Here is an 11972-nt window from a genome sequence, read left to right as displayed (position 1 = left end):
TTGAAAAGGAAACTTTATTGAGTTTGGTTTGCAGATATAAGCACTCCTCAAACACAAGAACAAACTCTTACCAGGCCACAGCCCATCAAGCCCAAGACTCAGTAAGATGCAGAAACCAGCACCATGCTGTCCTGGGGAGGCCAGTGCTGACTATTGACAGGAAATCTGTTTTTTTGGCTGCTCTCACAGGCATAGTCCAATTCTTTAGCTCCACCAGCCAAAGCCAGCACAGTGAATGAGACATCAGCTCTGGACACAGACCCTGTACCACTGCCCAGCAGCACAAGTGGCTCAAGTGGCAGCAGCAGTGTGTGACTAAAGCAAGGACTTCAGTGTGGCAGGTGACCACGTCCAGCTCTGCTCACAGACCCAGGCCCATTGCTCACTTCTCCATGAGGGACTCCAGCTGCTCCTGCAGGGATGCCATCTGGGAAGACAGAGTGACATGTTACAGTGAGGCACATCTGGGACCCCAGGCAGCCCCAGCCCACTTCTTTTGTTTCATCTTCAGCAATGACTTCCCAGCCTAACAGCAGGAACAGGTGAGTCAAGGGAAAAAGAGAAACTTGGAAGCTGTGATGGAAGAGGCTAAAAAGGGCAGATCACTGCCACTCCAACCAGTCTGGCCTTGTACCTATGGATCCCCAGGATGAAACAGCACAGACCTTTTTTTTCTAATGACTTCTCTACTAGGAGAAGAAGATTCTTGCACATCTTCTACCCACATCAGTGGCTGCTCTCCCTGTGTGCTGCCTGGAGCTGTGCTTGGGCTCCTCTGGGGCAGGACTGGCATTGCCCACAGGGATGTGAGAGTGAGAACCTCCTGCCTTGGCACCAGGCTGGAACAGAGCTGCCCAGGCAGGAAATCTGCCACAACTCTACAGCCACTACCTGCCTTGTACAGGGGTGCCAACAGGTTTGTGCTGTGTTTCACCCCAGACAGCAATCCTGGCAGCTCTGGACTGGGCATGGCTTGGCTGCTCCAGAGGGCAAACTGCAGTCAATCCCACTCCTTCTATCTCCTTTTGCCTTGGGAAGCTCCATGCACTACAGATGAGGTACAACCCCACCTGAGCTGTAACCTGGAGTTCACAGCAGCTGCTGTGCTGGAAGACTCAGGGAACTCTGTCAGGCCAAGCCTAGAGCAGTGCTGTGCCCAGTACCTCCCACTCCACTGTGGGCTTTTCCTCACCTGCTGCTTCTCTCTCTCTTCTTGCTGCTTGAACTCGTCCAGCACAGCCTGGAGACGGGTCTGCAGACACAAACATGGAGAGCACAGCTAGCAGTGTGCTCTCAGCAGAATGGGTGCTGCTACCACACATCAACCACCCCCTTGTCTCCTCCAGTTTCACAGATTACTTTGCCTCCACAGGGAAATGCTGGAGTGTGTACAGCCACACCACAGCTATTTTTAACCCAGCAGGCAAAGGCTCCTGGCTTCTCCACATCAACCTGCTGGATCTAATGGCCAGACAGTGTTAAGCAGGTCTGAAGAGACCCCAGGAGAGCTCTCACCTTGAGGGCAAGGTTCTCCACTTTCATGATGAGATCTTCCTGGCGCTTCCTCCTGTCTTGAGTTTCCTGGAGTTTACTTTTCAGGTTGTCAATCTGTTTCTGGATGCCCATGGCTGGAAGGGAGAGTGAGCTCAGACCCAGAGCAGCAGCAGAGCTGGGAAGCACAGCCTGCCTGGCACCCCAACAATTCTGCCATGCTCTGCTGGCCACTCACCAATCTGGTTGGACCCCTCATTCTCCTGCTGCTGCCCATCAGACTCATTCAGCTTGTCCTGCAGCTGTCTCTCCAAGTCCTCCTCAGTGTCCATGATGTTCAGGTCTTCATCATCATGATGATCCCTCTCATCTTCATCCTCGCTGCTGCTGCTGATATCATTAAATATCTCCCGCAGTTCATCGTGTTCTAGTTGGGGGTAAAGAGTTAAAACACAGCTGATGAGCTGCCAGTGCCCTGTGCCTGCCAGGGACCACAGCTAGAAATAAAACAACCTTCCCCACTGCACCTGAGGAGCCATGGCCTTGCTTATGCCCCGACATCCCTGGGGAGGAGATGTCCAGGCTGGTGAGGGAACCATGGTTGTCCACTTCTTTTGTTTCATCTTCAGCAATGACTTCCCAGCCTGACAGCAGGAACAGGTGAGTCAAGGGAAAATGAGGAACTTGGAAGATGCAGTTGTGATGGAAGAGGCTAAAAATGGCAGATCACTGCCACTCCAACCAGCCTGGCCTTGTACCTATGGATCCCCAGGATAAAACATCCCAGAATTCTTTTCTAATGACTTCTCCTCTACTATTTCAGTCCCTTCTCACTACAACAACACAGTCCACAAGAAAGGTCACCCTGAGGAGACAATAAACTTTGAATAAGGCAAAGATGAAGCTCCAAAACTTCAGTGCCTCTTGTGTGTTGATGTCCCAGAGTCCCACACCCGCACAAAGCTCAACTTGCTCTTTCCAGAACCCCAGGTCACACCCATGTCCTTGTCCCACTCCTGAGCTTTTCCCCACTGAAAGGATACGGACACTGACAGCCTCAGCATCGGTGCTCAGGAGACGTTTCACCTCTTTTTCCACATCAGGAGACTCAATATACTGGGCCAGAGAGGGGAAAGAGAACAGAGACACTGTGAAATGCCTTGTGCATGCTGCTGCTGCTGGCCAACTACCAGGCTCCACCTCTGGATAGAGCACTGTTTCAAGGCTTTCTTATCTCTCTGCTCAGTTTGCTCATATTTAACTGTGAAGTAATTTATGCACTCCCCAATAACAACTCATCTTTTTTGTACCTTGGTAGGTTGAGTGCTCTCACTTTTCTGTTTATACTATGTATTTCATAAGACTTTCTGTGTCTATGCAGAAAGTCCTTGAGGTGTTGATGGTCAACTCAACTGAACTCAAGTGAACTCAAATCTTTCCCATCCCACTCAAAAGAAGGCTTCATTTTTCACTTTTAAATTAGTCAGGAATTTTACTGCAGTGATATCAAATCTCTCCTGTGGGCTACAAGAATGTCTCAAGTAATTTGCTTCCCAAATGTCATGCAAAATCACACTCAACCCTGTTCTCAGAAACTGCAAAGGAGAGAAGAACAAGTCTTCCCAGCCTCAGGGTGCTGCCTCTCCCCAACACCTTGCCTGGCTTGTGCATATGCACAGAGACAGTCTCTGAGCTCCATCTGTTGTCACTCCCCCAGCTGAAGTGACAGTGGTACTATTTGGGGAAGGGAATGGGCCGTGCAGAAAGAGAAGATTTAAGCTGGGAAAGCAGGAATGAGTGAAGCCTCATTTCCATGTGAGTCTTTCTTCCTTTCTTCTCTATGAGCAGGAAGAGATGTGGCTGGGCAAGGCAGCCACAGGAATGAGGTCCAGCAGTGCTCTAAACAGAGAACTTTCCCCTCAGAAGCATCTTGGAAAATACAGAGGAAGCACCCAAAGAAGTGTTTAAATCTACTATCCTGCCCTCACCCTCATCTCAGGCAAGGAAAAGTGAACAAATGTTACAGAACACATGACTTCTGGACCAATCACAGCTACAGCTCTAATGTCTCTGCCCTCCTAGCCCTTGGCTATTTCATCTGCATCTGGGTGAGAAACAACTCACCTTCTTCTTGGCTGTCTTCCGGAACCGCCGCTTCCGTACATTTTTCAGGGGAAGGGTGACTGTGACAGAGGAAACAGATTTCATGTGTCAGGCAGTGAGAGAAGCACGTGTCAGAAGGGAGAAGATCCCTTCTGCAACAGAGAGAGCTGTGGAAAGGAGCAGCAGCACTGCCAGTACTGTGAGCACCCAGCTCACAAGTAGGGTACTGGGGTGGAGGGGCTTGGCACAGCCTCTACTCACTGCCATGGTTCCATATGAATTTCTTCTCTCTGTCCTTGTCCTTCTTCTTGTTTGCCTTGGGGTCAGTGGTCACTGTTTGCTCTTCCAAAGGTGGGTACAGATCACCATCCACAGTGCAAACAAGCATCTGGAATCCCCACATGAGCACAAGGATGTGAAAGGCCAGTGACTGCACACTGCACGGTGTCAGCCAAGGGGATTCAGGGGCACAGGGTGTGGGAAACACAGCTGCACCCCCAGCTCAGCTGGACACAGCAGCAGTTAAACTGTCACAAGGACAATCACGTTTCACACTTCAGGAATGAGGTTTCTAAATACCAAGTGGAATGGGGAATTTTAAACTGCTAATGCTGTGAGATACAGGAATTGGGCATGTTATAATGGGTGTCCAGTTGCCAAAGTGTGCAGAGGTTTTCCTGGAGGGGGAGCAATGAATTAAGCTATTGGTGCAGGCAAGAAGGACAGCTCATACCTGGCAAATATCTGCTGTCTTGTAGAAGGTTTTCTTGTCAATGGTTTTTAAGCTCTCGATGATGCAGGGCAGATCCACCAGCTTGGCTGCCAGTGGCACCCGGTCCACACGGACAATCCCATGGCGCCCGTCCGCTGGGGAGAACCAGGGCAGGTCAGTGCTGTGCCCCAACAGCCACCCAGGAAATACAGCCCTGGGCAGCAGGAACGTCACAGGACAGTATGTGCAGGTGGCACAGCCTCAGCTGTGGGCAGGCAGAGTGCCCAGAGCAGATGCTCACCATGCCCTGGTGCTGCTCACTCACCGTGCAGCTCAATGGTGAGCCTGTCCTTCAGGTTGACATTCCCAGACTGGACTGCTCGCCGCACAGTCGAGGCATATTCCTGAGAAGGGAATTCTTCAGGAGCTGGTGTGCTTCCTCCAAGAGTTACTGAATGCTTCTGCCCAACCTACCCAGCTTTAAACACCTGCCATCCACATGCTGGACAGCATCTGCAAGACCTATAGTGAACTGCACCCTCTTCCCGACAGCATGTGAACGTGGCTCTGCTATTCCCAGTGCTCTCCATACCCCTGGCTGTGACAGTGGTGTGAGGTCCCTGACAGACACACCTGCCAGAGCTCCACAGCACTGTGGGCACTTAGAGCTCCCCTCACCAAGCCCTTGTGGTCTCAGCAGGACACAGAATCCCAGAATAACTGGGGGTGGAAGAAGAGATCACCCAGTCCAACTCCCCTGCCAAGGCAGGGTCACCTGAAGCAGGTGATGCAGACACATCCAGGTGGGTTTGGGATGTCTCCAGAGATGGAGATCCCACAGCCTCCCTGCCCAGCTGTTTCAGTGCCCTGCCACTCTCAATGGAAAGTTCCTCCTCATGGTGAGGTGGAAATTGTGATTTAGTTTATCATCCTTTCACTGGGCACCAGAAAAAGTCTCAGCTGTATGCACATAACAAACAGCAACAAGGGCACGTATCGCCACTGCAACTAAAGAGCCAAAACCTTTACAGAAATGTCCTCCCAAACCCTCTGGGTTGTCTCTGAGCCTCAGTAGGAGCACCTCTCTAGGGAAGGCCGTGGACAACCCGCTCAAAAGAATGGGAAGGGGCTCCCCAGGCCCCAGAGCGCCCAGCCTGCTTCCACACCCAGAGCCGCAGCTTCCCCACCGCCCTGTCACCTCCTGGGGCAGCCGGTGCCGGCCTGCCAGCCGGGCTCAGCCCGGTGTGGCCGTGACGGGACGGGCGGACCGAGCGCTTACCGGGGGCAGCCGCAGCACGAACTGGCTCTCGAGCTCGTGCGGAGCATCGTCCTTGCCCTTGCTCATCCCGCCTCAAACACAAACACGCGGTCACGGCGGCCAGGGAAGGCTCCTGCACGGAAACCGGAGCCCCCAGCCCAGGCCGGCCGGCCGCCCCAGCCCCGCTCCCGGCCCGGCCCGGCCCGGCCCGGTCCGGTCCCGCCCCGCGGAAGCCGAGCCCGGCGCACCGCCCCTTCCGTTCCCTCCCCGCTCCGGCCCCGCTCCGGTGCCGCTGGCCATGGGGGCCGGGTTCGGCGCGGGGCTGGGGCTGGCCCTGGCCTCCAGCGCCTTCATCGGCGGCAGCTTTGTCCTGAAGAAGAAGGGGCTGCTCCGGCTGTGCGGCCGCGCCCGGGCAGGTACGGCCGCTCCCGGGGCGCTGCCCCCGCTGGGTCCCCCGAGGGTCGGGACCAGAGTTTGGTTTGGTTTGGTTTCATCTGAAGTTTCTCGTTTGTTTCCTCCGCACTCAGGGCAAGGAGGGCACGCGTACCTGCGGGAGTGGCTGTGGTGGGCAGGGCTGCTGTGCAGTAAGTACCGCGCTCAGACTGTGTTACCACACTTATCGTGGGATCACGGAGTGGTTTGGGGTGGTGGAGACCTTAAAGATCATCGCGTTCCAACCCCTCCCGTAGGAACACCCGCTATCCCAGGCTGCTCCAAGCCCTAATGTCCAACCTGGCCTTGGACACTGCCAGCGATGGGGCAGCCACAGCTTCTCTGGGCACCCGGTGCGGGGGCCTCACCACTTTCACAGGGAACAATTCCTAGTATCTTATCTAAACCTACTCTCCTTCAGTTTCAACCCATTCCCCCTTATCCTGTCACTACATGCCCTTGTAAAAAGTCTCGCTCTTTCTTGTAGGCTCTCTTTGCACACTGCAGGGCCACAATTAGGTCAATCCAGAGCCTTCCGTAAATAAGAGTGTGGCTGTGGTTGTTTCCAGTCACTTTCATGCTTTGTTACTACCATTTTTGTTTGACTACTTGAGTTCTATCCAAGTTTCTGATGATGATGTTGACCTCATTGTAATTAAACTATTCTGAAGTCTCATGCATTACCAAGTTTCTGTGCTAAGCAGGTGTTGAGGAGCTGGTTTAGCTGGGTTGGGTTAAGTGCTTCTGAAGTGGCCTGCCCTGAGGATGTAGTGATAATTGCACATCCAGCACTGTGTGCAGCAATTTCAGCAGCTTTACTTTACACTTTTCTATGTTAAGAACCAACTCTAACTGATTTATCCTTTAGAAAGCTGTAAAAGCTTTTCCAGGAAAAGGACAGACACCTTTCAGCTTTGTGGAAATTATGGAGATACTTTCCTGTGGTTGCTGCTCACTGTAGAGGCACATGTGACTAAGGATCACTGTGCATAACACTGAGCCTTCTCTTCCCAAGAGAAGGTGCTGGTGCTGTTCTTCCCTGCTTGCTCAGCATACCTTAGAGAAACAGCATGCTCAGGAGGAAGCTGAGGCTTTTCTGACTACACTCAAGCTTGTATTATGCTGAATTGCTCCCACTTTGATGCTCACAGGAGTTTCTCTTGCAGTGGGAATTGGAGAAGCTGCAAATTTCGCCGCCTATGCCTTTGCCCCTGCAACACTGGTAACTCCACTGGGTGCTCTGAGTGTCCTTGTTAGGTAAGCAGCCTCAGAAACAGCCTAACTTCACCTACCAGCCCTCAAGTATCCATTTCTTGTCCTGACTGGTTTTGGATTTGATTTTTGCCTTTTTTTTTCTTTTTTTTTTTTTTTTTTTTTTTTTTGCTTTTTCAGTGCAGTTCTCTCTTCCATCTTCCTGAATGAGCAGCTGAATGTTCATGGGAAGATTGGCTGCATCCTGAGTATCCTGGGCTCCACTGTCATGGTGATCCATGCTCCACAGGAAGAAGAGGTTTCTAGCCTGGAGTCCATGGCAGAGAAGCTGAAAGATCCAGGTACTAAAATAAAAGGATTTCTGTTGACTTCACGCTGATGACAGTAGAAGGTGGGATACAACTTGGAGAGATTGGAAAAAACTGAACTAAATGGTAATTGAGCTGTTTCTTGTTCTGCACACCCCACTGGAATCATTACTAGTTAGCAAGTGGGCTGGTTTTTTTACTGTCTGTGATGCATAATGCAAAAAGTGAGGAGCAGGGAAATGAGGTGCAGCTGTCAGCAGAAGGGATTGGCCTGTGGCAGTGCCAGGAACTGCAGAAGGAATTCCTGTACATAAGGGTGGTAGTGGTGTGGCTGAGAGAAGACAGAGGAGGAAATTCAGGCAAAAGAACTCAAGGCAAAAGAATTCAAGGAGTTGTGCCCAAGATCAGGTAGTCCTTGTATTTATCTCAGAGGATGAATCAAGTTGCAAGGATATGATGTAGGCAATAGCACAAATGGCAGAATAAGCCAAAAGAGAAGGAGGAAGGCAGCATAAGGAGAGGAGCAAAGCAGAGTAACAGGCAGATGTTGCTGCTCATTAGGGGGAGCACTGGCAGGGCATTCCTGTGATGTGGCACTTTCCTTTTTATCCCACCAGTCTGCAGAGTTCAGCCACGGCTTCCCAAGTCTTCTGTCACCTTCCTGGGCCTCCTGCTGGACTGGTCACAAGTCCCCCAGTTCTGTTAGTGCTGTGGAGCCTGGCAGTGCCCCTGCCACTCCCAGCAGACTGTATCCCCAACAGCCTGGCTTGTGATCACACTGTCATGAGCTGTTGTTGTCTCTGCAGCTTTTGCTCAGGCTTTCCAACCCTGTTCCCCTCAGATGGAGGCCAGAAAGGCTGATGGGGCAGTAGAGATGTCTCCATCTCTCCTTGCTGTTCAGTCATATCTGTGACTGGTGCTGCTGTGTTCTGATGGGAATTCTTGAATTCTTCTTTCCCCAAGGATTCATTGTATTTGCTGTGTGTGTCGTGGTGAGCTCCCTTCTGCTCATTTTTGTGGCTGGACCCCGTTATGGACAGAGCAATGTCCTGGTTTATGTTTTGGTCTGCTCTGCCATCGGCTCGCTGTCTGTATCCTGTGTCAAAGGCCTGGGGATTGCCCTCAAGGAATTGTTCTCTGGGAAGCCAGTCCTGAAGGAACCCCTGGGCTGGGTGCTCCTGGTGTGCCTGGTGATCTGCATCAGCATCCAGATCAACTATCTGAACAAAGCCCTGGACATTTTCAGCACCTCTGTGGTCACACCCATTTACTACGTGCTGTTCACCACAGCAGTCATGACGTGCTCAGCCATCCTCTTCAAGGAGTGGCAGCACCTGGTGCTGGACAACATCATCGGCTCCATCAGCGGCTTCCTCACCATCGTGTCGGGCATCTTCCTCCTGCACGCCTTCAGGGACCTGCCCCTCACCCCCAGCCTCCTGCCCCTCTTCCTGCAGCCAGCCAGGGCAGACCCACACCCTCCCTGGAGCACTGCAGACAGACATCAGAGCTGTCAGCACCAGCCCCTGCTGCCCTCGGAGGACAAGGGCTCTCAGAGTGCAGAGGAGGAGGAAGAGGAGAAGTGAAAGCAGGTGAGGAAGCATGTGAACTGCTGTTTTCTTGCTCTCCCTGCCAAAGGCTGAACGTGCTGCTGCAGGAGCTGTGAGTTACCCTCTGCCAGTCCAGGCACCACCAGCCTGACAGGGCCAGCAGCCTCCTGTGGAACAGACAGGAGCCCTGGGAACTGCCCCATTCCTGGCATCCTGTGCTTCTTCACTCTTCTTTTATGTGAAGAATTAATTTTCCCTCATCAGGACTCGGAGCTCAGCTGTGCAGAGAGGCCTGCAGCACTAACACAGTGCTAACCCTGACTCTGTGGCAGGTCACACATCTGGGGAGGCTCACACTGTTTTTTAAACCCAGAATTAACAGTTACAGAATGATCTAACATGGTGCTAAGGTTGAACAGGGAGAAGATGGATGTCTGGCTTTAAAGGTGACATTCAGAGAGTATTAATGCAAAAATTCCTCTGTCAAGTACTTGGTTTTGCTCACTCTGCTAGAATTTATTTACAGATTCACATCCAAAAACAGAATACAGCCCAAACGGGGAAACTTCAGTGGTGCTGCCACATGCTGCTGTGGCTCTTACAGAGGGACCAACCTCTTCGTGCAAAGTCTGCTGTGCAGGTTGATGAAGCTTCCTGTGTTCTATTAAAAACTGATCTGTTCAGTTTCCAAGTGCTGAGTGATACATTTACACCAAGAGCTGGGTGAACACTGGAAGGCATGGAGGATCACAGGGGTAGAAGAACTCTGTGAGTGCTCCAGAGAAACTCAAGTTAGGACAGGAGAGGCAATCACCTACTCTGGGAACCTGGTCCCTAGCTACTGAGGTAAGTTTCTGACAGATAACTAGATAGCTGTGTCCTCACTGACATGGGTTTACATCTGCATAGCTGCTAAACACATCCTGAGTTTGTTCCCAGGAAGGCTGCTGGCTACAAGCCACCCACATTGGGAGCTCACACGCTCTGACCAGCAGCCCTGCAGTGGGTTGTGTGCAGAACTGCTTTACCAGGCTTCTGTGTAGAGCTCCAGACCACTGTCAGGGTCACTCCAGGCTTCCCAGAACCCTGCAGCATATGAGCACTGCTGAAATGCTGCTGCCTTCCCAGAGAGCTGAGCAGTAATTGGTTGTTTTTCCAGTTTGAAGCTCCTCTTTGTGTCCTGGGGGCAGAGGTCCAGAAAACACACCCACAGGCCTCCTGCCAGTGACCTCCAGAGGTGAAGGTGCACGAGGCTATAAAGCAGCTGGTTAGTTATTCCTGCATTTAGTCTCTCTAAAGAAACTACTCTCCAGGACAACAGGAGCTGTTAACCTTTTGGGGAGGAAGAGGAAAGGCCACAGCCTCTCCCAGAAACAAATCTGATTCATGAGACCAGATTAATTGAGCAACGTATCAGAATTCAGAAAAGGCCTTCTAGCCAAAAGACAGTTATGTCTCCTTCCTACTAATTTTGCCATAAATAGGGTAACTGGGAAGGAGGGGGAGTGACAAGAAGGCCAGATTTTCCATTCTTAGTAGTGATCTATCTGAAAAAAGGAGAATCTCATATTAAAAATTGACCCAGTTAATATTTATTACATTTACCCAGGGAAAGCAGTTAATGGAGCAAGTCAGCATCGACAGAGTTGTGCTGCAGAGTGTGAAAATTGGTCACTTGGCCATATGAACGATTCACCTATGGAAGCCTGGAAGTATTTTCCAGCAGTGGCACTGCCTGGGATGATCACTGTTCCCAACACGCTCTTCTTGCTCAGGGTGCCTGTCCCAGCCATGGAGCCCGGGGCGGGTGAGGATGTGCCCAGGAGAGCTGCTTTGTGCAGCACTGTTTAAGGCGGGCTGGCCTCACCCAGAGCCGAGCTTCCCATCGGCGCTGGGAGCATCCGTGAAACGAGCATCAGCACCCTCTGCTCAGCCCAGGGGCACGTTCCAAACCTCCCGGGTCCCGGCACAAAGGTGGCCGCTGGCCCGCAGGGCCGGGAGCAGCACATCACCCCGACGTGCGGCGTCCGTGTGTCTGTTGTGGGCTCTCATCTGGCTGCGACTTCCCCGAGACTGGCATTTAATCAAATCCTACCCCCCGAGCTGATCCTGGCTCCCTGGGGCAGCGGAGTGACCAGGAGTGGGCATGGGCGAGGGCCTGGCCTGGCGGGGCTGGGTCCGGCTCAGTCGGACAGGCTCTCCGAGAAGGCCGACTTGGATTTCTGCGTCTGCTCCAGCCGGTTCAGGATGAACTGGCTCGTGTCGATGAAGCGCTCCACGCAGTTCACGAAGCACGTCTCGGCCCGGCTGTCCAGCTTGGGGCCCGGCTTGTCCATGCACTTCTCCTGCACACAGCGGGGTCCCGTTGGTACCGCAGCCCGACCGGGGCCGTGCCTCCGGCCATCTCCCGCCCTCGGGACCCCGATCCCCTCGGGACCCTCAGCACAGCTCGGCCGCTCCCCACGCGTGGCTCTGCCCGCCCCGGAGAGCCGCCCCCTCCCGCTCTGTGCTCACCGGAGCTGGGGCTGCTCCCACGGCGGCTCCATTTTGTCCCCATAGGCCTCCTCCCCCCGGGGACAAAGGTCTGCGCGGCCTCCCAGCCCGCCTCGCCCCACCATCGCCACCGGGTCACCGGAGCCGCCGGCCCTGCCCGCCGCCCGTACCCAGCAGAGCTCGGTCATCTGGTGCACCAGCTGCTGGAAGCGCTGCTTCTGCGTCTCCACCTCGATGAAGCGCTGGAGCTGGGGGTCGGCCCCGCCCAGCCCGGCGGCGGACGGCGGGTCCATGGCGCTCCCGGTGTGCCCCCGGTCCCTCCCGGTGCCGCCGCGCCGCGACCTTCACGTGCCGCCGGTGCCGCGCCCGCCCCTTCCGCCCGCGCCTGCGCGCCCGCCCGCCGCGCGCCCCCT

At 53.5% G+C, this 11972-nt stretch overlaps 3 protein-coding genes across 3 annotated transcripts; 1 reads left to right on the top strand and 2 right to left on the bottom strand.

Annotated features, from left to right (window-relative positions):
* TAF7L (TATA-box binding protein associated factor 7 like) lies at positions 1 to 5781 on the bottom strand. Its single transcript, XM_064713123.1, has 11 exons — positions 5586 to 5781; positions 4632 to 4710; positions 4328 to 4461; positions 3856 to 3982; positions 3616 to 3674; positions 2535 to 2607; positions 2019 to 2135; positions 1730 to 1918; positions 1516 to 1628; positions 1193 to 1252; positions 1 to 427 (listed from the first exon to the last, which is right to left on the bottom strand). The coding sequence occupies exons 1-11, from the start codon at positions 5649 to 5651 to the stop codon at positions 383 to 385; spliced, it is 1062 nt and encodes a 353-aa protein (XP_064569193.1). The 5' UTR covers positions 5652 to 5781; the 3' UTR covers positions 1 to 382.
* A 30-nt stretch (positions 5782 to 5811) lies between these two features.
* Positions 5812 to 9752, top strand: LOC135447912 (magnesium transporter NIPA2-like). Its single transcript, XM_064713120.1, has 5 exons — positions 5812 to 5980; positions 6092 to 6148; positions 7163 to 7253; positions 7389 to 7549; positions 8480 to 9752. The coding sequence occupies exons 1-5, from the start codon at positions 5863 to 5865 to the stop codon at positions 9100 to 9102; spliced, it is 1050 nt and encodes a 349-aa protein (XP_064569190.1). The 5' UTR covers positions 5812 to 5862; the 3' UTR covers positions 9103 to 9752.
* An 890-nt stretch (positions 9753 to 10642) lies between these two features.
* TIMM8A (translocase of inner mitochondrial membrane 8A) lies at positions 10643 to 11937 on the bottom strand. Its single transcript, XM_064713121.1, has 2 exons — positions 11730 to 11937; positions 10643 to 11411 (listed from the first exon to the last, which is right to left on the bottom strand). Exons 1-2 carry the CDS (start codon positions 11850 to 11852, stop codon positions 11250 to 11252), a joined length of 285 nt encoding a protein of 94 aa, XP_064569191.1. The 5' UTR covers positions 11853 to 11937; the 3' UTR covers positions 10643 to 11249.
* Between the last annotated feature and the right edge of the window lie 35 nt (positions 11938 to 11972).

This window comes from Zonotrichia leucophrys, chromosome 4A (genome assembly GCF_028769735.1).
Source record: "Zonotrichia leucophrys gambelii isolate GWCS_2022_RI chromosome 4A, RI_Zleu_2.0, whole genome shotgun sequence".
NCBI classification, from domain to species: Eukaryota; Metazoa; Chordata; class Aves; order Passeriformes; family Passerellidae; genus Zonotrichia; species Zonotrichia leucophrys.
This window is presented reverse-complemented; position numbering and strand designations above follow the sequence as displayed.